The following is a 27,507-nucleotide window of genomic DNA, read 5'->3' as shown; positions in this document are numbered from 1 at the left end:
ATCGTCTCCTGCTAATCAGATCCTTGGTCGGCTCTCCCCTGCACGGTGGATGACATCCCTGTCTCTGGAAGCGCCTGTCAACCCACCTTGGCGTGAGCTCCAATTGCTTGGTGGCTGGAGATTTTGATCGTCCGTCGCCATCGCCTCGCGAGACGTCTCAGATTTCCTGCGTCTGTGTGTGGTCTGCACAGAAGACGATCGCCATGGACTAGATAGGGAGGTTGGCGCTATCTAGGAGAATCATGCGAGCTCGAGCAGAGTATCTACTGGCTGAGATATCTTTGACCCAGAATTAATATCTCCCCTGTCTGCCCGATGATCTCCTTATTCATACCCCCTCCCCGCCTCCGCTCTAGTTCCCTTCCTAATCCCTTCCCCTCCTTTCCATATGCCACAACGTGGGATTCCGGTTAGTGCGAGGTCTCCCTAGTCTATCTGCTGCATCCCCGTTTGTTCTTCACCTGCATATTTGTGCATCTCGCTTGTTGGCCCAAATTGGCAGTTTTTTTCTGTGTACCGTGCCGTTTCCATATTCATAATCTCGCACGCCCCTCCGTCATCGCTGACCGCTGCTCGGGTCCTGTCGGGCCTTCTTTTACACAGTTCAACCGCTGTTCCGCTTATGTCTTCAGTCGGCCGTTTGTTGTTGCTCCGGTGGACTGTGTGCTGTCCTCGCTTTAGGCACTTGTAACTGTGAAAACAGTTATTGTTGCGGCTAGTTCAAAGCAGAGACGAGGTAGTTGCGTTGTTTGTGCCGCAGTACTACCGATATACACACAGACTACTAAATCTCGCACCGTTACTGGGAGCTCGAACTTCAATTAGCAAAGGTCATCCGGGATACTCAGTACCATTCGTGAGCGAGAGCCGGCCAAATTTGTATTTGAATACAAATCAATATTGCTGGATACGAGTCATCAAAGCATTTGAAAAATTGCACTCTATTCAGCACCGGTGAAACCGGAAGCATGGTCGAATTGTCATGGAGTGCAGCCGCGGTTCCGGATTCACGACCCACGAGAATGAAGCCATTGGCGCCGCCGATCACACCACGGAACCGCGAACCTGAATCGACCTTCGTGGCATGTGCCTCAACCGCTTCCCTATTCCTATATGCCGAAGGCTCTGCCGTTGTATGTCTTCACCACGATACTTTGGCTGTCGAGCGACGTTTCGAAAACCATACAGATGATGTTGGCTTTATATCAGTGGACAATGTCAGCGAGCGGGGCGCAGGAAGGCTAGTCGTGAGCTATGATGTTGGCAAGACAGCAGTTGTCTGGGATCTCTTTACGGGCTCTGTGATTGCAAGGTTCGCATCCTTCGAGCAGCTCAATGTGGCCGCTTGGATGCGCAACGGAAATGTGGCATTTGGTACATCTACCCGGTTCCGTGCTGTGATCGGTCGTGGTACTAACGTCGCTGTAGGGAATGACAAGGGTGATGTAATCCTATTCGAACCGTCGACTTCGGAGCACATCTCTTGCCGCACTATTTTCGATCCTATCACAGCTCTGGCGCCGTCCTCGGACTGCCGAACATACGCCATTGGGTATGCATCTATGTGTCGCCTCGTCCTTTCAAAGCATTGCGAGCTGGGATCGGAATCCTACTGACAGTGGCACAGGTACCAGAATGGATCAATTTTGATAGCCACGCTCCACCCCACATTTAGTATCTTACATACCATGACCACGTCACGTGGGCCGTCGCGAATTGTTTCACTTGCATGGCATGCATCATCATCGAAACAGAAGTCGGATATGCTAGCTACTCTATCTGCCAATGGTGACCTCAGAGTATGGAGCGTAGCGAAGCCAGCTGGTAAAGACGCGCCGCGGGTGATCAGGGTTCTCAAAAGATCTGATACATCCCCATCCTCTGAACCAAAGTGGATGGCATGGTCTAAGAATGGGAGAATTGTACAGTATCTCGAAGGGTAAGATAATACATCCATCCTGCAAAATCGGTGGAGCTGGAAATTAAGCGCTGTATTTAGGGAGACGTGGGCCTGGGATGTCCGGACTAAACATATTACTTCGGAACCAGTTCCGACGATCGATAGCCCTCGTGGTTTTGCCAATTATGGACCAACTGCCACCCTATTTACATTGGGCCCTCATAATACTGTACAGCAGTATGACCTTGAAAATCCGGGGCTAGTCGCCAATGTACAGCATCTTCCCGGCGGAGCGGTATCAACATCAGGAGATGTCAAAGCCCGTAGTGCATCTGCACGCACATTGCAAGACCCACCAGATATGAAGGAATCCGGTGCTATGTTCGGCACCAGACGAGCCCCATTTGATCCAAGTGGCATCGAGGTTGTACGGCAACAGCGTGCTGAGCTGGCCAGCCCTGTCTCGCGAAGCCATGCAAACTCCGTGAGTTCAAAGGCCTCCTCAGGAAAGTACAGAGTGACACCATTTTCACCCCCGAGTAGATCTGGCCACACTGCCACATCCTTCTCCCTGACCTCGGCTAGTGGAAGGGAGACCCCTCAGGCATCTGGAGCATCTTATGCGTATGCCTCTTCGGTCTCTATGTCATCCGTGAAAAGCTCCCGTGCTGGTTCTCGCTTGCGGAACGAAGTCTATCCGAGCCCGGCGGAGAAGCTGATAGACCTGTTTCCTATCACACGTGAGCGACTCAACGATGTGCCATATAGCCGCCAGCAGCCCTTGGATGAGTCACATCTGACGCCAGATGATCTCCGTCGCCAAATGTTGAGTGTAGTCTTTGGCTGGGATGACGATATTGACGGGCTGATTAACGATGAGCGTATGTCTGACCTTCCTTTTTTTTTTTTGCCTGGAAGGCCTGACTAATTTCGATCACAGTAAGTCGCCACAACCCGGGTACTCAGAGCGCCATTCTACTAGCGCAGTGGCTTGGGGAGTCGGATACGGACCAAATGGTGTCAATGCTTAGTTCCGGGTCTGCTTCGATGGCAGATTGGATGCTACTTGCTTTCAGCCAGATGAGTGGTGAATCACAGGCAAATAAGGTTGGACAAGCCTTTGTTCAGAAGCTTCTGGAGATTGGCGACGTGCATACTGCAGCTACTATTCTACTCGGACTCGGTGATAAGAATGACGCGATCGAGGTTTACGTCTCCCAGAGCTACTACATGGAAGCCATCTTGATGGCGTGTCTGGTGACGCCCACAGATTGGCAACGCCAATCATATCTTGTCCGGCGTTGGGGAGAGCATGTGGTTTCTCACTCCCAGCAGCAGTTAGCAATCCGCTGCTTCATGTGTACAGGTGTAGAGCCTTCTGAGCCTTGGACTTCTCCAGCTGCACAACAGGCTACCTCCTTTGCCGAAATGATGTCAAGGAAGTCACCAATACCGTCCCCAGAGCCTCCTTATTCCAATCCTGCAGGCCTGTTACCTCCCAGCTCACAAACAAAGGCTCCTCTCAATAGCCGACAAGCTAAAACTCCAGCACTCAAGCTCATCACGTCATTTGACTCACAGCCGAGTCAAAAGTTTCGATTCCCCGGCTTGAAATCAGACGATCGGACGCCCACGAATGCGCCCGGAGTTACGCCCATTGCTGAATCTGCTGTCGCCGATTCTGCATTGTCTCCAGGAGGCTTTGGTTCATACAAACTGAACAACATTCACAGTCTCAACAATGCAATGAGCTCTCGCACGGGCACTCCAGCAATTAATAGGGGTCGCTTGCCTTCGATCGGGGAAACCCCTGTTGATGTGCAGCCCCCAAGTTTTCCTTCCAATGGCCCCAAGAAGCTCGTTGACTACGGGTCAACTTCGGAGAATGATGACCAAGAAGAACCCACTGGTGATGATAAAAAAGAGCTCCTTGGCTTACTTCCTTCCGCGAGATATGATCCCGATGACGCATTCAAGCCAAGTCCCCAGACAGCAGTTCAGGCGAGCGCAGATAAATTTGCAGGTATCAAGGGCCTGCCGTCTCCGGCAGCCGGGGTTTTCGAGGCTTTGAAAGAGCGATCTGACAGTCGTAATGAAACTAAGGATCGGAAACCTGGCGGGCTACAGCTTCATTTGCAACCTGTTGAATACTCTGGTACCGATGCAGCAGACCAGTCGGATATGGGTGACTTTAGAAGCCCGACCTCGACGTTAAACAGTTTCAGCTCTGCCAAAAGCCCTAGTGTGAGTGGGCGGAGTATTGATCAATATATCAGTAGTCTTGATGAGGCGAGTTACCATGCGAAGAAATATCACAACTATCGCTCTAATGGCGGAAGACGGAATATGGATGAAATGCCCAGCCAGAGTTCGGCAAAGCGACAGCACTCTGGGAACACATCCCAGGACACGCGTGGGCGACATGAAAAAAGACACATTCCACCTGCCAAGCGATCCCCCTCTTCACCAGTCCCTATGACTCATGAAGAAATAGCTCGTTACAACAATGCCCATGGGGACCACGAGGATTCTCGCCGGGCTAAACACCGTTCGAAGACCCGAAGCGCAAGCAGGGTTAGGAAGCCGCGTTCTCGGAACTCATCCGAACGCCGAAAGAACCGTTCATCCAGTCGCCATACAACTAGTCGGGTTGGCGCCGAGAAACACGAGCGTGGCCGCAGTGCTGATCGAAAAGGATCACACACTAGATCTCCTTCTCCTCCATTACCCACGTCTACTACGGACGATGCATTCAGGCTGGTAGCCAGTGATAGGGAGAGGAGATCTCAGCACCGAAGTAGCAGCCGACGCCCGGACAAAGGTAAAGCAGACCCAAGGGCAAGATCCTGTAGTCGTCATGATCCCGAACCCAAGCCGGACACGGTAAATGACCAGAGCGATGTGGGTATCAATAACAATTCGCGAGGCCTTGTTGTCGAGATTCCACCCCACGACAACCATGATGTCTTGACCGAAGAGAATCGCGCCATGCACTCCGCCACTGTGCCTCCAGCCGTACCCCAGTTCGGATTGTCAGAACAGAGAAGGAAAGAGCTCGCAGCGGCGGAACTAGAGGCACGACGACTTTCCCTTGCGCGCAATCCATCTGCGCCCAACATTCCCTTCCCGGGAGATCTGCAATATAGTCGGAACGTTCCGGAAAGTCCTCCATTTTCAGTGAGTTCCTTTGGCCCACGCACGCCAGGCCGGCGGAGAGTTTCATCGAGCAAGGCATCCCCAGAGTACCCAAGCAGTTCGGACTCTAACTCATCCCTCTCCGGGCCGTCTGGTTTGGGCGCAACCCCTAGGGCTATGCGGCACCCCAAGTATAACGGTCCCCAGGAGACTACTCCATCCGCTCCGAACATTCCAGACTGCGTCGTTCTCCTTAGTGATGCCAGGTATCAAGCTGATGCTGAGAGAATTGGTCGCTCCATGTCAGTTCCGGTGCCTGACATGCAACAGCCTGGAACAGTGCCCTCTGATCTGCCAATGCATCCACGATTCAACCCGCATCTTCCGAGAAGCCGCTCATCCAGCAGAACGCGAAACACGGGCCACCAACGTGACAGTTCACGGGAACAGGGTGGGTACAGCTATGGAGGCTCTCCAGTGAGTATCAGCATCGAAGAAGGAATCGAGAACACGATGGAACTGAGACAATATGAAACCCCTCCTATTTTACCAGAGCTACAACACTTGAATGCTCTCCCACCACCGCCACCGCCTGTCCCTGTGATGGATTGTGCGTCACCGCGCGAGTCGTCCGGGACTATAGACATTGTTATTGACAATGAAAACACGGGAAAGCTGCTTCCCCGGGCAATGACAGCTGCGCCCACTCTGAGCATGGAGATGCGACCGACCCTGGATCGCCGCCGGATGTCATTCGAACATCGACGCGGCAAAAGCGTGAACGAAAGCTTCTCCAGTAAGATTCGCCATCTTGCTCGTATGGGTAGTGTTAATCGAGGACCCGATAGTTGGGCTGAGTCGCATTTTCCATACGAAAGTATACCCGTGGCAGAAGGCCGCATCTAGTGAAACCTGACAGTTCGTCGACCTTGATATGTTCTCTTTTATCTTCCATTGGTTTCTTATGTGTGCGTTTGCTTAATGTTCTTTTTCGCATTTGCTTTCTTTTTCCCAATTTGCTAGACGTGGTCTACTTATTGGTCTCTCATGACTAACGACATTTCCTTTTGGTTTCCATTTTCCTCTAATTTCCAATTCAGCCCCGTTATGAGCCAGTGATGGACGTTTATGAGTTTGTTGGATATATACCCTTCCTGATAGGATAGCAGACCCGTGTCTCATGGGCGTCTGAACTTGTCTAATCTTCTTGGATCGTTTATTAACCCCGCGTATTATGCTTCTTCAGATCGGGTCCGCAAGGACAGGAAAAGTTTCCTGGGATCTGGGATTGAGGTGATAGCCTGCTAGTACATCATAAGCAGGCTTCCCATCAGTCTCAAAGTGCGTTATTTTCCTTAGCTGTCTATCCATTATTAGTGATAATCGAGCTGGATGATAATATGAGATTCATGAATAATGCAAATATGCGCCACGTGCGGCTAATATACATAAAACACGCTCACAGCGGAGACTCCGAGTCTCTTGAATGGCTTAGTCAAGTGTAATATAGTACATTGTATCAGTCCACTGGGTAACAATCAATCCCACTTTCCCCAACCTCTTCTCTGCACTTCACCCGCGGACTCTTGTCCAATGTTCCTTTCTCTGTCTAACAAGCGTTCGAAGTCAGCCCGAGCTTGATCCCTCTCCCGCTGCTTGTCATTGTCCGAGATGGAGTTCCAAGAGTCCCACTGTGGTGACTGCTGACTGGATGGGTCCTGATGACTGGGTTGAATGGGCACGGAGGGGGCATTTTGTTGTCTAATCCGTTCCCAGGCGCTTCCCTGCGAATAACCACCGAGAGAGCCCCTGTTCGCTCTATACTCGGGCGCCGTAGGGCTGGCATCATCATCATCGAAGAAGTCTCCTCCCCGGCTCTGGTCTGCACTCAGGCCACCGGTCCCACCGAAGGGCTCTAATACAGGTCGACGATCTGGAACAGAGGCCTGCGCAGACTGGACGTCTCCACCAGAGTACTCAGAGCCAAAATCATCGCCCTGATCTGTCTCAACAACACCGTGATGCTCGGCCACCGACCTCCTACCCCTCGATTCCATCTGCCTCTTCCTCACGTCCTCGGGCTTCTGTTTCCTCAGATCGTCCAAAAACTCCTTCAATCGTGGATCATCGACGGTATTCCTTGTCTCCCGATACACCGCATACATACTCGAAAACGTCGCCCCAGCCACACTCCAAAACAACAACTTGAACCCCGTCACAAAGGCAGCCCGTCTTGCAACCATCGGCTCAGCAGCAACAAACCTCCGCGCCGCCGAAGTAATCTCCGCCAGACTGGGCATCTTCCCCTCTCCGCTCAGCTTCGGAAAATAACTTGTAACCACCTCCGACTTCCGCGCCTGCATGAACAGCTGTGCTGACCCGCCGAAAAAGCCCAGCGGCGCTCCCATCCGCTCCTGATACACACTGCGACTGCTGTGCGTCACCATCGCGTCTAGTTCGTCTTGTGTGGGGAGACGTTGGATCAGGACTCGTGCATTTTCGACCCGGCGGAGTATGTTCGTTGTTACCTTTCGGTCATAGTTCCAGCGCCCGAAGAAGCCGAAGTATAGGGTGAAGGGATCGGGGTTGACGATTAGGTCACGCTTGATGTAGAGGGAGTGGTAGCGGTATTTTGCGGAAGGGGCGTCGTCGGTTTGGTTTGTTGGTTCTGCGCCTGTTGCCGGGATTGGGTCTGTTTGGGGAGTTTCGAGGACCATTTTTTCCCCTCTTTTTTCTTTTGCTGTGGTTTTCGGTTCAGGGGAGGAAGAGGGGGGGGGGGAGTTGGATTGGAAGGTTTTGTTGCTTGTCGAAGGTGGAATGGTTGCGGAGTTGGGAGTTGTGTGACGTTATGCGGGTTATTTATGTGGCTTAGTCAGCGGTATTACTTGTGCAGCTTCGCGGATGTTATGCAGAGGTTATGCGTTTCTGTACGCCTTTAATCAACTCTTCCTTTTTCCCTTTTCTTTCCCTTGTCGTCTTTCTTTTCCCTTTCTCTCGTTTTTCAACTTTTTTGTTAGAGGTACCAACTTGTCTGCTATCACTATGGTACACGTACACGTGAACATGAAAATAGTATCCGTTTACCTTTACGGCTACTATCTGCAAGAATTATATATTGCGCAGCCGCTCTCCAGCTTACACACATATCAAACTCGTAGTACCCTTAACATTTCGCTCCGTTTTTTGGAGACTATCTTTGGAGTTCAAAGAATACCCATAGATTTGCTTTCAATAATATCATGCATGACATCAGCACTAAACCCGTTGCCTTTAGTAGAAGGTTGAAGACTGCTAACAAGGTGTACAGTGGAAAAGATGCACGTCACCTGTGGTTTGCGCTGCGAGATTAGCAGGGTGAGGATCCAAAGAGATTTTTTTCGGCAATTTAGGCACTTGGGCTGAACGGAGGATGAAGGAACTCGCTAGTCGTTAGGTGACCAACATTTCTAAGAGCTACTGTAGCTTCGGAATTGTGCTCTGAATATCTAGATCGTGTTATACTACTTGTGGTAGGCCATTTTCCTACTAGCTCACATGATCTAGTATCTAGTCCCTTGAATCTGATATGAGATACGTTCATACATGTATAAGGAGAAGTTAATTGAAAATAGAATATCTGTAGGCAATCGAGGATAAACGTGAAGTGTATTTGACAGCAACGAATGTCTTTGCTCGAAGAGGGCAGTGATCACAGAGTCACCACCATCTCCCGTAATCACACCTGATCCGCTCTCTGTCAGCTATATACCGTTTTGTCCGGTCTCTGTGGGGAGAAACGACTCCAGCAACACAATCTTCCCTCTCCAGATCATCATTACGCCGTTGGTTAGCATCACCATTCCTCCTGGTGTCGAATTGGTGCCTAGCGCCTCCGCCTCTGATACAATCCCCACCGCTGCTCCTTCGCCAACCATCACTTCCAGCCCTGGCACCACATCGAAGAAGACGACCACGGACAACCCCGTTGCCACTTTCCACAGCACCTCGCACGCGGTTAACGTCCAACCCAAGCCAACAGGAAGGATCATCTTTCCAGGCCCTCCAACTCCCCAGGTCAGTCAAAATGTGGTACGCACAGTATCTAGCCAGGATGTGTAATCAACTTGTGCGCCTTACTCGGCATCGGGTGCCCTGGCGGCAGTTCTGGCAGCTCATTCGGGGGGAGCAGCAACGGCTTCCCAGACGATAAAGTATCATCCTGCTCTCCGACCCTGACTGCATCCATCTGCACCGAGATCATTAGCAGCTACACCCGTGGAGATCGGCGCTGAAGGCATGGTAGTCGAGTTGTTGCGGTCAGGCAATGTGGATGTGAACTCAAGAGACAATTCCCGCAGAACACCCGTGATCGCAGCGGCGGGACTGGGGAATACAGGAATCATGAAGCTGCTTCTTGCTCGAGGAGCGGATCCAACTATGCAAGACGAAATGGGAGACAATGTTCTCAGACTAGCGGCAACAGTAAGGAATAAGGATACTGTTAGCTTGTTCCTTGCTGTCTGGACTCAAACACGCGGGACTATCCAGGCAGTTCTGTCCTCGACTACGCTATCAAGGGAGGACACTTGGAAATTGTGAAGCAACTCTTGGCCGACAAACGAATAGATTGTAATTCACCAAACCTTTATGGATGTGGATCGAATTTGAAGGGGTCGACTCCACTGCTTCATGCCGCTTATCGTTGGGCATTTAGAATCATGGAAATGCTTCTTGCTAAGGGGGTGGATCCGGGTGTGAAGAACAATATAGGTAATACGCCGCTTATTGTCGCCGCAGAAAAGGGGAATGTCAAGGCGGTTAAGCTTCTGTTATCGACAGGAAAGGTCAATGCGGACTTTGATTTGGGGAAAAGGGCTATTCCTTTCCACCGGACGCTAAATGAGTCTATCGTCAAGATTCTGGACAAATACAAGCGGGGACATTCAGCTGTATAGATGTCTCGGAGTTGTACTGGGTTTCATATCTTCTATCTTCTTTACCTGTACAGCTTCAGCCTGCGGAGAATAAACTTTTTCGATACTAATATTAACCTCGGAGCAACGCTCTTATGCCTTGCTAAAGCTCTACTGTATCGGGGATGCTTGGGGAAGCGACCTAACCGACAACTCAGATTGACTATAGAGAAAACTTAATTATATCAGAAAACATGTCCGCTTAATCTATAAGGTGAAAGAATTAAAATGCTGATGGGCGATACTATCTTCTCTTGTCCTGAAACACGTTCCATTTTGCAACTGTACCAGGGCCCTCAATGTCGAATTTCTTCAGCTATTTACATAGACACCACTACTGTTCAGCTGGACGCTGGTATTATTAAAATAGTTAATGCTGTAGTTTTTGTTCCTGCGGTTAGTGTGAGTTGCGCTGATATTATGACGTGTCAGAATATACTGCGGTGATGACTGCTTGCTATAACAACTATAAAACCTATATTTGCTTTAATTGATACTATAACCCTAGGTCTTCCTTTTCTCCAGGCTTTTCTATTGGACAAACTTGTCGGCGTAATTTGTTTATCCATGGACGTCGAGCCTGATAATATGGGGAGAAGGACTGCACTATCCCATTAAGAAATAATTTTCATTGCCTACAGATATGTTACTAAAGCCCCTTGTGTATGTAAATAGGGAGAGTTTGACTAAGAAATGGTAGCGACTTCGGGAAGGTAATAGGAAGCAATCAGATTACAGACCTATACTGTACTCAAGGCTTACACTGTAGCAATACTGTATGTATATATTGGTCTTTATACCATACAGATAGGGCATTTCTAATAGTGCGTTCGATATTTAGATTCATAGTTTGTCGAAGTGACTACTAATCTTGTGTAGACCCGACTCCATCTACTTCTCCCATTTATTCCCAGCTCTGCCAATTGTCCCTCACAGTCCTCGAACCAGAGGACAAAAAGAAAGGGGTTAATAAATTAGCCACGAAAAAGAAAAGAAAAGGAAAGGAATCAAACCCTCTCACCCTCGCGACCCACCTTGAATCCACCCTCTCCCCACCCATAACTCTAACCCGACGCCCAGCCATCGAAGGGGGCGTTCAGCAGATCTACATCAGCACCGAACACCCAGCATACATCCTGCGGGCGACAAAGCCCCGAAAAGACGGGGGTTATAGCGGGGCGGAAATGCAGGAACGGGAGAAAGCGATAAGGGAGCTAGTGCGTGCAGCGTATAAGGCCCGAGGGCCTGCGGCAGAGTTCATCCCACGGCAGCTTGTATTTGTTCCCAGTATCCCAGGACGGGGTGCACATTGCTACACTGGAGAGGAGGCTCCTTGGAGTTGGTCTGGATGATGTTGTGGGCTCCGGGGAGGACATAAAAGAGAAGACGAAGCAAGGGTGTATAGATTTATTAACAGCATTGAAGAGTGTTAACGTGTCAGAGGATATTGTCAGGGTGAGGCTCCCCGACGCGGAGTGGCCTGATTCGAATGCCTACCGGGAGGATACGGTGCAAGCATGGAGGAGAATGATCCGCGAGGGAGTTGGAGGGGGTTGATCCGATTCTGCCGCCGGTGATGCGCAACCTAAGTACTGTAACTAATCAACGCTGTTTACAGCTTCACAGCTCCTGCAAATCTATCTAATACTCATTCCTCCAACAGTCTCACTGCTCCGCGCCATAGCCATCCCTATCACCTGCATATGGCCTCCTGAACTCGGCTCCCCTCTAGATCTGATCGATAGACAAGTTCTTCACACGGTAGTAAGTATCTACCCACTCCATTAGTCAATACCCCTCAAAAAATAGCCGGGGTACAAATAATACTAACCGGTACTAGGTCCAGGAGTTCCGGACGATCCCTCCATCTGCAAGTTGATAATCCTGCAAGACATCAGAACCGCTCTCTTGACAAATAGCCATGATATACTCACAAGTACAAAGGCTTCCCGATATAATCTTTTCCATACTGAGTGGTAACCTCCACATCGTCAAGGAAATACTTAACCCAAATATCGGCATCATTCTCGGCGCGGATCTGAGTTTTAATTTTGTGGAACTCCTTCGGCGAGGGATAGTCTACATTATGGTTCATGACTTCAGACGAGGTCTGGCATTTATTTAATGTTAGTTCTTCGTCAATCCCGGTGTTCGAAGAAAGCCCAAAATTGCAACTCACATTGAAAACATTGAAAGTAAGTTGCCCAGAGCCTATTGCACGTCATCAGCCCAAACCAAACCGAATAATCCAGAAAAACCGAACAAACCCTTCCATTCCGCCATATCAATCTCTGGCGGCCAGGTCTTCGCGCTATTGAACCAGAAAGCTGGCCAAGTGCCCTTGTCCGTAGTCGCCTGGAACTCGCCCTCGATGTCGAAGCCGGAGCCCGCTTCAACCGTGAACGTATTCTTGGAATGCACGGCCCCGGACAGGTAGTTGATCTCCTGGCCTCCGCTGGTAGGCTCCTGGCCTTTGACCGGCTTTGCGAGGAGAGTCAATGTGCCCGATTCGACGGAGATGTAGTCGTGGTCGGTCGAGTTGCCGACCATGCGGGCTGAGCCGTTGTGGTCGCTCCCCCAAGGGTAGAGGTAGGAGAAGTATTCTTCGAGGGAAGTGTAAGAGTCGAAGCAGGTGGTGGGAATGATGTTTTTGGCGTAGGTGAGAGAGGTAAACGAGAGTAGCGTGGCGACTCTCATTTTGGTGGATTTCACTCTTCGAACCAAAATCACTTCTTTCTTGTCTTGGTGGTAATTGCAATAAGCCCTAAACCGAAGAGCACGATAAGAACGGAGTATTTATATCGTCTCCCCTGGGCCTTGTTCCCAGAAATTGACGGAAAAGATCTGCACGGTTGTTTTGCATCTGATACACCACGCTAACGTAGCTCTATATTAACCCCACCGGGATATAGCTGTAAATTGCATGATCAACGTGCCGGATCCGCGCCGGTTTAGTCAATGATTTGCTATTGAATCCGGGTGTCTCTTTGAATGTCGGTCTGGTGTAACTAGATTGGCGTATTTAAGTGATCCTGGGATCTGAGTCTTGGGGCATAATTTCCCTTTTCGGAACGGATGGTTTGAGGTTGGTCCGGGTTTAGTTTGGGATTTGGCTGTTTGATAAGCTGTGTGCATGGTGTCATTATCCTCGTCCTCCATTCATTGTTATCGTTCTCTAGAAGTTTATATGGAAACTATATTAATTTGTCTGGGGATAATCAAGGGTTGAAATAACACGTGGGTGCACGGAGTGCTTGAAGGAATGGGATTAGGCTTATCGCTGGTTTGAGGTTTAGTAGTTCATTCATTTTTATGCGTCTATGTAATGCGGTGTTCATGAGACATTAATTAATACAGATTCGCCTTCTCCCTTTCTCCTTCAACTGCTCGTACATGGCACCATAACCACAACTTTCCGAATACCAACCTCCGAGGCAAAAGAGGAAAGTAAACGGTCCGATCACCGACTCACAGCCCGATCCAAAAGGTCCTCGGTATGTCTCCATACCAATTCAGGCACCTTCTGTTCCCGATAATCCTTCAAAATCGTCCGGCTCGGTTGAACCTCCCCGTTCCAATTCAAGAGATACGCTCCGCTCCCTGTCTCCCCGGTCGTTCCCTTCGCCACATCCCGCGACTCAATCGCAACACCCTGAGCCATGTCCCCCTTCTTGGCCGGATACCGCGCAGAGCTAAGATGAAATAGATGCCGCTCCCCGCTCTCCTGCAGGTTAACCGAGAAGGGCCACATGAGCGGCCACATACCATAGTTATAGAGCGTCGAGATAGGCGGCGGAAAGCTGTTCGTGTAGATATTCGTCCCCACAAGACCAGGGTATACATGGACAAAACTAACAGCTGGATGCGACGTAGCCAGATACTCCATGCTCAAGGACGTCATGGTAATCGAATGCTTATAGGCATTGAGAAGTGAGAAGTTGTGCTTCAGATCTAGATCATCCGTATTGATCCCGAACTCGAATCCGCCTCCGTAAACGCTCACGACGCGGCTTGGTCTTGCGGGCGCGAGTAATGGGAGAAGATTCTGGACGAAACGCATGCGCGCGTAGTAGCGGAGGGCGAAGAGGTAGTCGATTCCTTCCGGGGTCTCGTTCCGTCCGCCGAGAGAAATCCCTCCGGGTGTCATGAAAAGGAAGTTGAGGTGTGTTTCTTGCTGGAGGATCTGTTGGCAGGCTTTGTCTACGTTTCTGACTAGGGATACGTCTGCTTCGATGAAGTTGAACCTGCCTTTTGGGTTGATTTGTTGGAGTTCGGTGAGGAAGGGCTTTGCGCGCGACTGATTCCGTCCGACTATGTAGGCTGTTGGGCTTTCGGTGTGCTTGGCTAGTTGGCGGAGGGTGCTTTGGCCCATTCCGCTTGTGCCTCCGACGAACAGGGCTGTGAGGTTAGGGATTGATCGTAGGCTGGCATTGGAGGCTTGGACTGTTTTGAGGGAGACCATTATTGCGATGATATGGGAGAGGAATAAGCTGCAAAGTAGCAGGATACGATAGATTTGAATAGGAAATATGACCCGTATATCAGTGAAGATTATTTATGAATATTGAGTGTGGTGCCTATGCGAGGTAGTAGTAGACAAACTGGTAGGGCTCGCCTTTATGACTCTCTTCCCATCGGTGATCCTTCACCGATGAAGGATCACGACAATCCATCATTCCTCCACAACAATCCGCCATCCATCCTACAACGGAATCCGTCACCACGTCAATGAGTAAAATCCTATAACTTGCAACGCCCAAATGAGTCACACATATTCTATTCTTTTTGCAAGGTTTTGTTTTGAATGGATTTCTTTGGCATCAAGACCGTCTATTTACAGTGAGTGATAATTCGCTATTATGCCACACATCTTCATCTGACTAAGGAGAACAGGTATTTCTAACCTTTACTCGTTAAATTAATGTTTTAACCTTCTCATATCTCAAATCACTACCGGCGACATCTCCTCGCCGCCTCGTGCGTATCTCGCGCAGCTCGACGCGAAAAGACCGCATCGCAAAAGGAGCATCGAAGCTTCGCCGATTCACCGCGTCTCTCTCGCTGGTGACGGACCAGATTACTACGATTGGAAAATGCGCGGCCATTACAACATGGTTCCCAACAACAAAGAGAATCCGATCTTGGGGGCGCCTGGTTTGCGCGAGTGGCGGTGTCAGTCTGTGAGGCTGGTGAGCTGAGATCGGGTGGATCGCTTGTTGAGAAGGCGACATCTATAGATTGGTCTTGGACTCTTGAGGTTAGTATTATCACTGTCAGTAATGTCTACTCTTGATGGGCTATGCAGGGAAGTGGATCCGGGGGACCACGTACCCTGCGAATTGAAGACGCTGCAAGTCTTCTCGCAGGCGACGGAGCTCTGCGACTAAATCGCTGCTGGGACTTCTTGGTTCCTGGTTTGAAGTATCGGTAGCATTGGCTGGAGAATGGAAACGGTTGTCGGAGTGAACGGAATCCTGCACTTGGGGGTTCTCATTAAATGATGATGGTGATGAGTGCTCGTATTGGAAGAGATTCCATGCTTCTCTGCTCAACAGGTCCCGGCTGGTCAGTCTTCAGCACAAAGAGCTATCACCGCTGCAGTACGCACCGATATGTGAGCGACATAGTGTGATTCCACTTTGCACGTCTTGTGCAATTAGGAATATACGGCAAAGACACAGAGTATCAATATCAAAGTGGCCTATATCTCTAGAATCTCTGACATGCCATCAGTTAGGGTTTGAGATAACCAGGTGCTCGTGCGGGGCAGTATCATGAGGTCACGACGAATGCCAGCCTTACCCAGGCCCAATATACCTTAGGTAGCAAGTGCTAACGAACCAACGCTTAGTTCCTGGAAGCAGATTGTGACATGTCCTGTTGTGTATGAGCCATGTAAGCAGTTGAGAGATTGAATCTGATACGATGATCCGACCCTTCTCGGTTAAACCTTGGCCGATCTGCACCGAAGATTGGGGTCCAAAAAGGTTCATCGACCGCTCCAGCCATAGGAATCTGGCTATTCTCACTATATTAGCGCCTCAAAAATAACGACTAGGTCTATATAGGACACTGTCAACCATTGTTGGAGGCATATAGTCTCTCCACACAATACAGAGGATTGTCTTTCTACGTCTTTCTCTATCGCCTTGCGGACTAAGCTTATTTACCGGCCTCTACCCCACTTATGGTTTCGACTCCACAGACAACATGGAAACTTGGGAATCGAAGGAAAAGGCATCTTGGAACTCCGACAATGAGACACTAGGGAAGAAAAACGCACATGGGGACAAACGACAGAGACAGGGTTCACTTCACAATGGGTACGTTAATGTTTGACAGTCCACATTATCATTTCCCGCTAGAGCAACATACGAACAGTTCACCCATCAATACACTACGGGCATGTCATTCATGCCATGTCTCCAAAGTGCGATGTGACCAGCCAAACCCTGGTCTACCATGTGTAAGATGTCAGAAGGCATGCAAGCCGTGCTTCCCGGTGGAGAAATCGCGGAATGACCAAAAGCAATTGAACAATCGCATTATGGAGATTCAATCGAAGATCGATAAGATGATATCAACTGCAGTATCCCAAGAAAGTGCCGGCGACAAAACTCGGTCCGTCGAGGGACCCTTCCGAGGTTGGCCAGTTGGTTCGTCCTCCAATGTTCCCGGACAACATATTCGGGGTCCATCAATGGGGCCTGCGATATCACTACCCTCTACTGGTTAGTCGGTCTGCTCTCTTCAACAATGAATGTGCTCATTAATTGTACCACAAGACAGTCAGCTCCGGGGCTGTAGATCTTAAAACCAACATACGGTCCTTTCTGGACAAAGACATCTCCCCATATCTCGATGGCCCCACAATGGAGATCATCTTCAACCGCTATACCTCAAATATAGCTTCTACCTTTCCAGTTGTGGTCTTTCCATCGGGTACTACGGCAGCCAAGGTCCGGAAAGACAACCCGATTCTTCTCTTGGCAATCCTTGACGTTGCGTCGTCGGGTTTCTGTGAGTTAGAGATTCAGCGGAGACTCCGAAAGCTAATCGTGCAGACGTATGTTCATTGCATGCTCCGCAGCGATCAATACACTTTGGGCTTGCTGCAAGCGCTGATCGTTTCTGCTACGTGGTATCGGTCAATCGAGCCTCTCGAGCCAGGGGAGCAGATGGATATATACCAAATCGGCCACACCGCTGCTAACATGGCTTTGATCATGGGCCTGGGGGACAAATTGAACAATGGGAGCAGGGAATCGTCGGTGTTGGCCCAGAAAGGTCAGGGTGACCGGTACCAGAGTGCCCGGGCAGAGGCTCTAGATGCTCGGAGAGTCTGGTTGGGGTGTCACTATATTTGTTCCAAGTAAGTAACGAAACGGAGGTCTGGTCAATTAGTCGGTTGTTAACTTTTCTAGTACATCTATGTCTCTGCGAGCCCCAAACGTCATGAGATGGACACACTGTATGGACGAATGCTTAGAAGAGCTGGAGACCTCTCCAGACGCATTGCCTTCCGACAAAATCTTGTGCTATCACATTCGGTTGCAGCATATCACCGAAGAAGCGTCGATGCAACTCTCCCTTAAAGATACATCTACCTCTGTTTCATTACGGGATATGCAGATGCAAGCATCACATCGTCTTTTCCGGCGGCTACTTGCAGACTGGCGAAGTGGCATCCTTGATGACCATTGGAACGGTAATTACTCCTTTCCTTTCTTCCGAGGTTAGATGTATCCGTCGACTAATCACAGTCTGCTTTTTAGGAACTTTAGAGCTCTCCTACCATTTCTCATTGTTATACACCAACGAAGTAGCATTCTGTGCTGCCCCTGGAAATGCCACTTCCGATGCCGAACTTGCATCACCAAGTCAACCACCGACTGTTACTATTCCGGCCGACATTTTCAGCGAATGCGTTAACACGGTAGATCACTTGTTTTTAATGTTCACTTCCTTGGACATGTTTGCGATTCGGGTTCTGCCAGCTATGCACCTGATCCGGATGATCTACACCGTGCTCATCCTAGTCAAGCTTCATTTTGCGGCTATCGCCTCGTCGGACGAAGATGCTCAGCTACAAGTAGATCGACTTCAGGTCTCGAAGCGCTTAACTACCATCATACAGATATTCACAGGGTGGGGGCCACTCTGGCCTGCTACCAAATTGACAACGGTCTTCCGTAGAATCTGTTCGTGGTTTGAAGATGACCAGACGATGAAACGGGAGGGTTCGTCGCTCAACGTGTGGCGACTTGGTCCAACCTCTCAGAGTCCAGGCCTTAACCAACTGTGTTCCAATCATGAATCATTGCTGTTTCCCGGTTCAGGAGGCTGGTCAACATCTACGGGTATGGAAAACATGCCCCTGTCATTCGACTCTGCGCTAGATATCGGTGCTCCTGCATTAAGTGAACCCGCCACCAATTACTCGCTTCCTCCAAGCAATATGCCGACTTCCGTATTCAACGATATCTCAGTTGGTGACGATCTCGGCATCGATTTGAATATGATGGATGAGAAGAATAGTGATAACACCCTCGGCGTGGATCTGGAGTTGAACCGGCTTCCCTTCAATTTAAATAGTCCGGAGATGCCATTCTGGAGCTACGCGGATAACAAGTCCCGGAGAGACGACTAATCTGAACACCACTGGCTCAATGACAGTACTAACTCAAGCTATCCCACATACAAATTTCAGAACTAGGAATAACAACCATCAAAGTCTTAAAACTCATAGATCATGCAAACTACTATATCTCACCCTGTTTAAACCATTCCTTGAGCAATACCCAAAACCCCAAATTACCACTTCTCTACATAGGGCCTCAAATCCAACTCAAAGCCCCACGTCGTCCGCGGCTGCGCATGCAAATGCCAATACGACTCCGCAATCTACTCCAATCAGCACAACCCCCTTTATTTTAAACCCAAAACAAAGGGGAGAAAAATTTAGAAGAGGGAAAGAAAAACTCACAGCCTCAGGATCCAACTTCGCATCCTCATGTTCGAAAGTCCAAGCCTTCGTCCTCGGAATATCAATCACCCCATCAATAATAACATGCGAGACGTGCACACCCTTAGGCCCAAACTCTCTTGCCAGGGACTGCGCCAACGCGCGGAGGGCGAATTTGCCCGATGCGAAGGACGAGAATGTGGCGGAGCCTTTTACGCTGGCTGTTGCGCCGGTGAAGATTAATGTGGGCGGGTGGGGGAGTCCGGAGGCTTTTTGGAGGAGGGGGAGGGTGCGTTGGGCGAAATTAAAGCCGCCTTTTCTGTTTTTTTTTTTATTAGTTTTCTTTCTCAAGTGGGAGCGAAGGAAGAGGGGAGGGATGATGGGGGATGGGGAAGGGGACGAACGCTTGGCTGTTGTAGCCCGAGACGAATTCTTCTTCTGTTAGTTCTAGGAAGGGTTTGCGGACGAAGCCGCCACCCGAATTGAAGACTGCCGCTGCGAGGGGGGTGTTGGCGTATTGTTGGGTTATCTTTTCGAATGCGGAGTTGATGCTGTTGGTGTCGGAGAGGTCGGTGCTGATGCCTGTTGCTTGGCCGCCGGCGGCGTTGATCTCGTCGACGACGGGGTTGAAGTTATTGGGGTTGCGGGCTAGGACGACGACGGAGTAGGCTTTGGCGAATTTGCGGGCGATGGAGGCGCCCTGTGTCATTTGTTAGAGTGTGTATCAATTGGTTGGAGTAGATGGTGGGGATTTATAAGTAGTGTGGGGTTGGATGTCATACTGTTCCTGGGCCGACGCCGGCGATGATGGCGAAGGGTTTGCTGGCCATTATATCAGTTGATCAGTTGGTATGTTTACTTTGATCGAGAGAGGTGCTGAGGTTAGCTTTCGGTGAGAACGTGTGGGAGTTGTATGTGAAGTATTTATATTCAATGTAATGTCGTGATTTTCGCCGGCGATTGGTCGGTGTTTGACGCCGATGCTTAGAAATCGTCCTGGGGATTTTCTCATCTCCCCGAGAGGTGATATCATCTTGGGCGAGAATTTCACTGGACCATGGTGAGGGGTAATTCGCAATTCATTCATAGAATGAAGAAATAGGTATATGCTCTAATCAAGCATGCTTTGCTTGGTTGTTCACTATCCATGTGATTGGAGGCTTCGGGGGTAGTTAGGGCTTCAATCCCCAGTTGAGAAAATGGTCGGGTTTATAGTCCCCTTTCAAATGACTTCTACCAAAAACTACCTAGAATCGAATGGAGACGACTGGAGTTCTAAATTGTTCTTCGTGTACGAGTCATTGAGCATGAGATGGCTCATGCTAAAAACTAAGCTGTAACCAATAAGTTCAAATAATCCAGTAGATCAATTTGTTTACATGCACCTCTGAATACTACGGGATGAATATTATGAGACAATTCCGCTATATTGAAAATTGAAAAGGTTTTATATAAAAACTAACGAGACCAGTGATATCCACTCACGAAACCCTACCGAAAGCTCTATCAAAACGCAAAACACCTTTTAGGGGATAATAAGTAAGACCCGAAAAAAAAAAAGACCAACAAAAGAAAGACCTTCACAGCTGTACCATATCGTTCATAATCTTGATTTCCTCGCCAGGCTTGAAAGGCGGCAGTCCAATGTACGGACAGCTGGAGCAACGGAAGGCATCGCCGAGCGAGCAACTGTTGCACGAGCTCGTCTTCCCTTGCACGGTGAAGTCTAACTCATCGTTCAGGTCGTCTGTGTTCAGCTTGAGAATGTTCAGATCTTGGGTGGCCTTTGCTTCACGTGCGCGGTCTTCCTCCTCGAGTTGACTGGCCAGTCCGCAAGTGCAATCCTTGCAAGGACGCCGGCGCTTCTTGGCGGTCTCTGGTTGGCAGTTTTGGGCTGCAGAAGTATATGAGTCAGTACAACGCCTAGGACATTCAGGGGGGAGAAGGGGGGGGGGGATTTGTAGAACTCACGTCGAGGAAGAGGTCTCTTCAAATCCTCCTCTGAAAGCAACGCATCTTCATCAATCAATTCATCCGCATCTTGATCCTCGGCCGGGTTATACATTCCCACTCCGTTCGCGCTGGCTCCGTTTGTAGCCACGCCATTCTGAACTCCGTTCTGCACCCCGTTTGTCTTACCCTTCTTCTTCTTTCCTCCCAGTCTCAAGGGCACAGCAGCTTCCTGTACCGGCTTCTCGAATCCGCCGTCCTTCTCTATCAACCCAGCAAGAATCGCCTCCAACGTCTCGCCGCCCGCCAAACTTCCCTCCTGCAACTGCAGCCTGGCGCCGTCCTTCATGGCCGGCACCAACGCCGTATAAACATCCCGCGTCAACAACCGGACAGTCTCATCCGACTGCGCATCCGTCAAAACGAGCACAAGATCATATGTGTTGGGAGTGAGGGCGACAAAGCCGGCAGATAGCCGATCGAGCATCTGCAAATCGGTGGAGGAGCGATCGAAGGTCGAGAAGACATGATGGAGTTTCTCTTCGTGGGCAGCGATGGAAGGCGGGGCGAGGATGAGGTTGCGCTTCTGAGTGCCGTTTGGTTGGGGTGGGGTGGGGAGGTCGATGTCGACGCTGGTGTCGATTGTGATGGACATTTTGATTGTATTTCCTTTTCTCTTCTTCTTCCTTTTTTATCTGCGTCCTTTGTCTGTTTTTTTTTTTTTTCTTTTTTTTTTTTTGGTTCGCGGAAGGAAAGGAAGATATGTTTGTTGGACTGGAGGAAAAAAAAAAGGGTGATTAAGAGTCCTCTTATCAATTATTAACATCTTTGGGTGGGATGAAAGAATGGTGGCGGTTTGTGATGCCTGATTTGTCAGGTGGATATCGATCCGATAGCGGCGATGGAATCAGGAACGCGCCTTTACTAATCGTGACTGCGCGGGAGGATTCTCTAACTGAATCTAGTGAAAACGGGTCTATTCTTCAGCTATGGCTTTTTCCTCGGACGACGATTTGAAAGTGACTGAAGCGCGATTCATTACCTAACAGAACCCTCCTTATCAATCAGTGCACATGACTGGTCGTCTCAAAACGGTTATCCGTTCCAGGGCGACAAAGCCTCAGGTATCATCCGCCAAGTCATCAGGCATCAACCCGATTTACTGTACCTCTCTTATCGATAAGCTAGACTGTCGATCTTTATCCAGACTTTTTTCCCTTCGCTCCACTTCTCTTCATATCAGCAGCTCTCACCATATCAATACATTTATACCCACCCATCTACCCAATATCTTAATCTCAACCTTATCTACGCACTTTCTCAACTTTCCAAGTCAGAAGGAAAAAGGGAAACGAAAATGTCCACAACAGACCCCGTCCTCTCCGACCTCTGCACAATCTGGTCCGTCCCCATCCTCAACCCCAACGCCAACCCCAGTTCTTCTCCTTCCTAACAGATAACTAACCAAATAATAATAATAATAAACAGCCACATCCAACCACCCAAATACCGCTGTCCCCGCTGCTCAACCCGCACCTGCTCCCTTCCCTGTTCCCGCCGCCACAAACTCTGGTCCCAGTGCAGCGGCGTCCGCGATCCAGCCGCTTACCTGAAGCGAAGCGAGCTTGCGACGGAATCGGCCTTTGATCGCGATTTTAATTTCATTACGGGGATTGAGCGCACGCTGGAGCGCGCGGAGCGGGATGCCGAGAATCGGGGGATTTCGGTACAATCGGGGTTGTCTGGACGAGGGGTGGATTTGAGCGTTGTTGGGTTGGATGAGGAGATTGATACTAGTACTGGGGAGGAGGGTAGGAAGAGGAGGAGGGTGGAGGGGCCTGCGAAGGGGGTTTTTGCGAGGGGGGAGGTTGGGTTTATGAGAGGGGCGGAGCAGTCTGGGGTTACTGTTTTGAGGGCGCCGAGGGGGATGAGTAGGAACAAGGAGAATGGCTCCAAGTGGTTGGCTAAGTATGTTCTTTTCCTTTTTGTTTTGTCTTGGTTTGGGGTAGGTGGTTTTAGACGTGGTTTTTGCTGACAGCGGTGCAGGACTAAGTGTTTGAACTGGACAGTTGAGTGGATTGCGTCTGATGGGGAGAGGAGGCATAGGTTTTGCTTGGAGTCGTTAACGCTAGCTGAGGCTTATGATCGGTCTTTTCCTCGTCCGAAGGAGGAGCGCGAGCAGAAGAAGAGAGAGAAGAGCCAGTCGGAGCAACAAGTGGATGTCAATTCATCGACAGAGCTACCTGATACCCACGATCCTACGCCTTCTACCTCACAAGCCCCATCTCAAGAAGTAGTACCCATCACCGAGAGCAAAGAACAACCGGACAACACGCCAGAGGTGCAGACCAATCAGCCATCTACACAACCGACAGAGGAGATCTTCTCCCACCGCGACCTCTTCTTCTACCTCCATCGTCCCCGGACTAGCACAAGACAGCCCGTGCTCGTCCCTCTCTCGCCCAATGCTACCCTCACCTCCGCTCTTCGCGGCCGCACGGTTCTAGAATTCCCGACTATCTACGTACTATCAGACTCACCGGAGACCGTATCAGGAGACGAGAAGTCAAAGTTCCTCCTCGAAAGGGACTATCTACGCGCGCAGCCTGAGGGCAAACTCGAGTCGGGTGAAACCCCTGAAACGGACGACGAACAACAGGCGCCCGGGACCGTGGACATTTCGAACCTAGATGAGGAAAAGGTGTTGGAGGTCTTGAAGAAAGACTTATTTGAGCCAGTTGGGGCCGCAGGGCAATAATTTGGCGATATTGGATATTTAGATACTTTTGTCCAATACGGAAAGGGGGCTGTGTTTACCTGCATCAGTTCCGGTAAAGTTAATGTCTATAATATGGCGTCTGCGTCTGGAAAAGGTGTAACATATGTGGTTCATACGGTGGTGCCAATGGTTCAAGCGGTTGGCACCGGGAGCCGACGCTGCCGCCGGCGAACATGAGATCCGAAATAGATATGTGGTATGTCTCAACTCGGCGCATCGAGACTGCCTTAGTAGTCAATAACAATCACTGTATATATTGCGTTTAAATCAGATATTCAAACCCAAGAGAAAACGCCAAATGTAAGGTATCTAACGCTAAATCCCAGAACAGAAAAAAAAAAAAAAAAGAAAAAAAATTCTTCAAAAATCCATCAAAAGGGTATCTTGTATACATATCCATCCAGGGCGCCTTATCATGCCAACCAATGCGAATCATGGATTACGAGCCACTGGACTCAAGACGCAGCCGTCTGTGTTAAGGGAAGTATTGTGTCACCTTGAGCAGGACTTGGTAGGCCACCAAACTGCTAAGGTACTCTATTCGTTCAATGCTGGGATGCGGCAAGCCTCGCAAGTTGTGTAACTCATAAAGCTTGCCGTATCCTAGCGTACCCAAAAAATGGAATGCAGCTAACTCTCAGTCGCAAGAGACAACACGGGCGTCTGGTGTGCCCTATCCAGTCGACCTGCACATGGAGAACGCTTCTAGCGAACATGGGCGCTTTTGAGAGCACTATCCCAGTCGAGTCAATCATACTCTGTCTAGGATAGCAATCTGTGGAGTGCCGTGATCGCTTGTTACACGTCTTTAATAAGATGTGTAGAGAACAAACTGTCAATAACAATACCTGTTAGAATGCTATCACGATGTCTTCTAAGCCATCTCATGATAATATCACAATGGACTAGTCGCATCAGACTCGGTTTCCGGGAGTTCTAGCTCGTGTTCCTCGGTCTTGTCTGAGAACGACAAAATCTCCGTGGGGACCGTGTTCGGTATGGTCCTCGCGTCGTCATCCTGTGCTCCATCGGCACCGTACCGGCCATTGCGGGCACCGGTCTTGGATTCGGTGGGGGACAGGTTCTGACGCTCATTCCGACCTGGCTTCAACCTAATCCGCCCACGTTCCAGAGCTCGAAGTATTGTGCCGACTTCCTCAGAGACGAGCCCGCGCAGCTTGCTCATGGCCTCATCAGACACTTCTGAATGTGCATTCCATCCAAGCTTGTCCGACTCATCCGATGCCATCGACTTCGACTCCAGCGATGGTCCAGTAATTAATCGGTGCAGGGCGGTAGGCGACAAGTTGTTGGGACGGCGAGCCATTTTCACCGGTTTCGGCTTGGAGCCGGATGACACCGACGGCACATCCTCCTGTTGCCGCTTGGGAGGACGAGTAATATGAGTATTCGGCCCTTCTCCAACCTCGTTCCTGATCTTATAATAAACCAACCCCAAGGTGGCAGCCAGTGCCTGATGTGCAGCTTCAGGGTACAAGCGGACTGCTTCGGCCCGCGTCAAATTCGATGGGTAGTCACTGGAATCGCTAGAGTCACCATCGCTGGCAAACGCAATCTCCGTCTGGTGCATTCGACCCCAATATTGATAGCCTCCAAGTTGATAGAAATCCGCCAACTGAACCAACCGGTTGACTAGACAATGTTAGAGTTTCCGAGGAAACATTCACCATAATGCGACTTACTTCGACTGCGCTTCTTAAGGCACCAGAAGCGCCAAACCGTACGAGGGAAGTATTCTGGCCACTGAAGCGTGCCGTCGTCTTCCACAACGGGTACCGGTGTGATTGGAGCATGAGTGGTGTGGGCCAACGAGTTGAAACGGACGCGTTCCGAATGCTTCATTCGGGATTCGATCAGGGAAAACCGGTCAAAGACAGAATTCAAATGCCGTGACGTTTCATGCTGAAGAGTGATCAGATCGGTACGAAGCTGGCTGATGGTCGCGTGTAGTTTGCTGATCTCCACACGACATCCACACACATCCGTCTGAACCTGTTCGATATCCGACTGGATCTGTTCGATATTCTTCGACAAACGATCAACATCGCTGCGTAAGAAGACGGTCTCATTGCCAGTCTGGCCAATGCTCGATTTTAGCTGGAACACTCCCGACTTCAGCTGATCCACATCCGTCCTCAATGCGACCACGTTTAGATCGATCCGATTGGAGATGGAGCGATGGGCCTCGAACTCCCGACGAATGTGTTCATCTTCCCGGTTTCGCCGGTCAATATAGCCGTCCTTTGTCAGAACTGTCGAGCGTAATTCCAGGACACGCGAATCAAGTAGGGTTAAACGGTCGTGAATGTGAGAAAGGGCAGGGTCGGATAAGCTAGGTGGTGTAGTCTCATGTAGGAGAGAAAGTCTAGGGCTAGAGATAGGCATGGACATGCTCGAAGTACGAGACAAACTTCGTTCGAGGGTGGCGGTCATAGTAGTGGTGTGTCGTAGGGTACCGAGTATAGGAAGGTAGGGATAGAAAATGGGTTCTAATCGTAAACAAATCGAGATTCAGTCAAGTCAACGCCCCCTAAAATCATTCAACACGATATCAGGTCCATTTTGACGATTGTTGTGATAATGATAGCGATGATAGTGGTGGGTTTGGCGATGGTGGTGATGATTGTGATGGTATGGTATGAGAGAGAGAGAGCGAGAGTGCGAATGGAAAGGCTCTCACCATCTTTGGCCCCGTGACCCTTACCGCCCCCTCCTTTCGTCGTGGCAGACACGGGATGGCCCAAACCGACATCTAGCCCTAGTCACAACATCGCGAACACCCATCGTTCAACCACTGGTTGATCTAGAGGCAGGACGTCTCTGAACTTGAAGACTTCCAAACTCAGAAAACCAATTGATTCATCTTTTCGGGCACTGCTGCTTCCCCAAGGTCCAGCATTGCATGCTCAGCCTAAGACTTATGTCAAGAGTATACACAACACCGACCGTACCGTCCTTAATACATAGAGTTACAATACAGCCATACCAACCTTACGACAGAACTAGAGGCTTGGCAGCCGCATTGCGTTCAGCTGACCTACTCATCACCAATCAACGTCCCTGCGGCCTTATCGCCTCCAGCATAGAAACGGGAATACCCCCAGTCATTGGAGGACGGAAATATCCCTAGGCGTCATTGTGCAATTGACCTTGAACTACATCAACAATGTCGTATCAGTATTACGGTTCTGTACATTTTTACTTACTAGATTCATTTCAGTTTTATCCAATTTTTGTTCGGTTGGCCAGCCTTATAAACGTTGGATATTAGAACAATCAACACGGTAGCTTCAAATATTAATTAAGAGAAATGAATATAAATAGAAGGAGAAAAAATAAAAAATAAAACTACTTCTTCATGATCAGGTGGAACCGGGTTTTGAGACCACACCTCATAGTACCACCGCCATCGCTTGGGCTGCGGGAGTGGCTGCAAACGTTCCCTTGTCCGAAAGTCATTCTGGGGGAACTGCGTTTCTCATACAAAGTGGGCCGACCACCTTCAACATGCCCCCAACATTTAATACAGGCAGACCATCCATCTTGACCAAAACAGCCTCGCATATTATCCTAAATAACTATAGGGCTAGCTAATATATATGTATTATACTACTGTTTCCTTGGGAAGACTAGTTTATAGTAAGTGTCCTACAATCTGGTGTCTCTATATATTTGTTTCGATTCTCTACCTAGCTATTTTAAACCCAGCAGTCTTAGTCCATGACCACGTCTAAACAATTTCCAAACATTAATAAGACGGAGAGAAAGAGAGAGGGAATGTAAAAAAAAAAAAAAAAAAAAAAAA

At 49.5% G+C, this 27,507-nt stretch overlaps 10 protein-coding genes across 10 annotated transcripts; 3 read left to right on the top strand and 7 right to left on the bottom strand.

The window, feature by feature from the left end:
* Positions 1-968: 968 nt before the first annotated feature.
* On the top strand, positions 969-5,941 carry BDW43DRAFT_310108 (uncharacterized protein; the record flags this gene model as incomplete). The annotated part of the gene is made up of 5 exons (XM_032046835.1): positions 969-1,374; positions 1,429-1,552; positions 1,628-1,939; positions 2,000-2,781; positions 2,841-5,941. 5 exons carry the CDS (start codon positions 969-971, stop codon positions 5,939-5,941), a joined length of 4,725 nt encoding a protein of 1,574 aa, XP_031901277.1.
* Positions 5,942-6,434: 493 nt separating this feature from the next.
* BDW43DRAFT_273165 (putative endo-1,3(4)-beta-glucanase) lies at positions 6,435-7,847 on the bottom strand. The gene has a single exon (XM_032041597.1). The coding sequence runs from the start codon at positions 7,750-7,752 to the stop codon at positions 6,574-6,576; it is 1,179 nt and encodes a 392-aa protein (XP_031901276.1). The 5' UTR covers positions 7,753-7,847; the 3' UTR covers positions 6,435-6,573.
* Positions 7,848-11,715: 3,868 nt separating this feature from the next.
* On the bottom strand, positions 11,716-12,684 carry BDW43DRAFT_310106 (glycoside hydrolase family 16 protein; the record flags this gene model as incomplete). The annotated part of the gene is made up of 5 exons (XM_032046834.1): positions 11,716-11,759; positions 11,819-11,871; positions 11,922-12,097; positions 12,167-12,198; positions 12,255-12,684. 5 exons carry the CDS (start codon positions 12,682-12,684, stop codon positions 11,716-11,718), a joined length of 735 nt encoding a protein of 244 aa, XP_031901275.1.
* A 763-nt stretch (positions 12,685-13,447) lies between these two features.
* Positions 13,448-14,512, bottom strand: BDW43DRAFT_318783 (uncharacterized protein; the record flags this gene model as incomplete). Its single annotated transcript, XM_032048756.1, has 1 exon — positions 13,448-14,512. The coding sequence occupies exon 1, from the start codon at positions 14,447-14,449 to the stop codon at positions 13,448-13,450; it is 1,002 nt and encodes a 333-aa protein (XP_031901274.1). The 5' UTR covers positions 14,450-14,512.
* Positions 14,513-14,692: 180 nt separating this feature from the next.
* BDW43DRAFT_55275 (uncharacterized protein) lies at positions 14,693-15,983 on the bottom strand. Its single transcript, XM_032050230.1, has 5 exons — positions 15,790-15,983; positions 15,596-15,705; positions 15,319-15,531; positions 14,892-15,238; positions 14,693-14,817 (listed from the first exon to the last, which is right to left on the bottom strand). The coding sequence occupies exons 2-4, from the start codon at positions 15,610-15,612 to the stop codon at positions 14,938-14,940; spliced, it is 531 nt and encodes a 176-aa protein (XP_031901273.1). The 5' UTR covers positions 15,613-15,705; positions 15,790-15,983; the 3' UTR covers positions 14,693-14,817; positions 14,892-14,937.
* Positions 15,984-16,125: 142 nt separating this feature from the next.
* On the top strand, positions 16,126-18,914 carry BDW43DRAFT_55285 (Zn(II)2Cys6 transcription factor domain-containing protein). Its single transcript, XM_032050231.1, has 4 exons — positions 16,126-16,718; positions 16,777-17,359; positions 17,412-17,695; positions 17,763-18,914. Exons 1-4 carry the CDS (start codon positions 16,271-16,273, stop codon positions 18,635-18,637), a joined length of 2,190 nt encoding a protein of 729 aa, XP_031901272.1. The 5' UTR covers positions 16,126-16,270; the 3' UTR covers positions 18,638-18,914.
* Positions 18,720-20,018, bottom strand: BDW43DRAFT_55253 (oxidoreductase, short chain dehydrogenase/reductase family). Its single transcript, XM_032050229.1, has 4 exons — positions 19,735-20,018; positions 19,357-19,652; positions 18,974-19,271; positions 18,720-18,891 (listed from the first exon to the last, which is right to left on the bottom strand). The coding sequence occupies exons 1-4, from the start codon at positions 19,780-19,782 to the stop codon at positions 18,802-18,804; spliced, it is 732 nt and encodes a 243-aa protein (XP_031901271.1). The 5' UTR covers positions 19,783-20,018; the 3' UTR covers positions 18,720-18,801.
* A 248-nt stretch (positions 20,019-20,266) lies between these two features.
* On the bottom strand, positions 20,267-21,636 carry BDW43DRAFT_273148 (Fe-S cluster assembly protein dre2). The gene is made up of 2 exons (XM_032041596.1): positions 20,924-21,636; positions 20,267-20,846 (listed from the first exon to the last, which is right to left on the bottom strand). Exons 1-2 carry the CDS (start codon positions 21,555-21,557, stop codon positions 20,533-20,535), a joined length of 948 nt encoding a protein of 315 aa, XP_031901270.1. The 5' UTR covers positions 21,558-21,636; the 3' UTR covers positions 20,267-20,532.
* Positions 21,637-22,259: 623 nt separating this feature from the next.
* Positions 22,260-23,660, top strand: BDW43DRAFT_310100 (zinc finger HIT domain-containing protein; the record flags this gene model as incomplete). Its single annotated transcript, XM_032046833.1, has 3 exons — positions 22,260-22,303; positions 22,391-22,870; positions 22,949-23,660. 3 exons carry the CDS (start codon positions 22,260-22,262, stop codon positions 23,658-23,660), a joined length of 1,236 nt encoding a protein of 411 aa, XP_031901269.1.
* Positions 23,661-23,974: 314 nt separating this feature from the next.
* Positions 23,975-26,393, bottom strand: BDW43DRAFT_273143 (uncharacterized protein). Its single transcript, XM_032041595.1, has 2 exons — positions 25,385-26,393; positions 23,975-25,334 (listed from the first exon to the last, which is right to left on the bottom strand). The coding sequence occupies exons 1-2, from the start codon at positions 26,133-26,135 to the stop codon at positions 24,577-24,579; spliced, it is 1,509 nt and encodes a 502-aa protein (XP_031901268.1). The 5' UTR covers positions 26,136-26,393; the 3' UTR covers positions 23,975-24,576.
* Positions 26,394-27,507: the final 1,114 nt, after the last annotated feature.

This window comes from Aspergillus alliaceus (genome assembly GCF_009176365.1).
Source record: "Aspergillus alliaceus strain CBS 536.65 unplaced genomic scaffold BDW43scaffold_16, whole genome shotgun sequence".
Lineage (NCBI taxonomy): Eukaryota > Fungi > Ascomycota > Eurotiomycetes > Eurotiales > Aspergillaceae > Aspergillus > Aspergillus alliaceus.
This window is presented reverse-complemented; position numbering and strand designations above follow the sequence as displayed.

What these genes read in the sequence shown, in the direction of transcription:
- BDW43DRAFT_55285 (XM_032050231.1), top strand. Translation starts at nt 16,271, where the DNA reads ATGGGGACAAACGACAGAGACAGGGTTCACTTCACAATGGGTACGTTA. An exon ending in GATATCACTACCCTCTACTG is followed by an intron (nt 16,719 to 16,776) that starts GTTAGTCGGTCT and finishes ACCACAAGACAG; the next exon opens with TCAGCTCCGGGGCTGTAGAT. An exon ending in CCTTGATGACCATTGGAACG is followed by an intron (nt 17,696 to 17,762) that starts GTAATTACTCCT and finishes TCTGCTTTTTAG; the next exon opens with GAACTTTAGAGCTCTCCTAC.
- BDW43DRAFT_55275 (XM_032050230.1), bottom strand. An exon ending in CAGCGTCTTCAATTCGCAGG is followed by an intron (nt 15,239 to 15,318) that starts GTACGTGGTCCC and finishes ACTAACCTCAAG; the next exon opens with AGTCCAAGACCAATCTATAG.
- BDW43DRAFT_273143 (XM_032041595.1), bottom strand. Translation starts at nt 26,135, where the DNA reads ATGACCGCCACCCTCGAACGAAGTTTGTCTCGTACTTCGAGCATGTCC. An exon ending in CCTTAAGAAGCGCAGTCGAA is followed by an intron (nt 25,335 to 25,384) that starts GTAAGTCGCATT and finishes AACATTGTCTAG; the next exon opens with TCAACCGGTTGGTTCAGTTG.
- BDW43DRAFT_273148 (XM_032041596.1), bottom strand. Translation starts at nt 21,557, where the DNA reads ATGTCCATCACAATCGACACCAGCGTCGACATCGACCTCCCCACCCCA. An exon ending in GAAGAGACCTCTTCCTCGAC is followed by an intron (nt 20,847 to 20,923) that starts GTGAGTTCTACA and finishes ATACTTCTGCAG; the next exon opens with CCCAAAACTGCCAACCAGAG.
- BDW43DRAFT_55253 (XM_032050229.1), bottom strand. Translation starts at nt 19,782, where the DNA reads ATGGCCAGCAAACCCTTCGCCATCATCGCCGGCGTCGGCCCAGGAACA. An exon ending in TCGGGCTACAACAGCCAAGC is followed by an intron (nt 19,272 to 19,356) that starts GTTCGTCCCCTT and finishes AAAAAAAAACAG; the next exon opens with AAAAGGCGGCTTTAATTTCG. An exon ending in CGAAGTTGGATCCTGAGGCT is followed by an intron (nt 18,892 to 18,973) that starts GTGAGTTTTTCT and finishes TGATTGGAGTAG; the next exon opens with ATTGCGGAGTCGTATTGGCA.
- BDW43DRAFT_273165 (XM_032041597.1), bottom strand. Translation starts at nt 7,752, where the DNA reads ATGGTCCTCGAAACTCCCCAAACAGACCCAATCCCGGCAACAGGCGCA.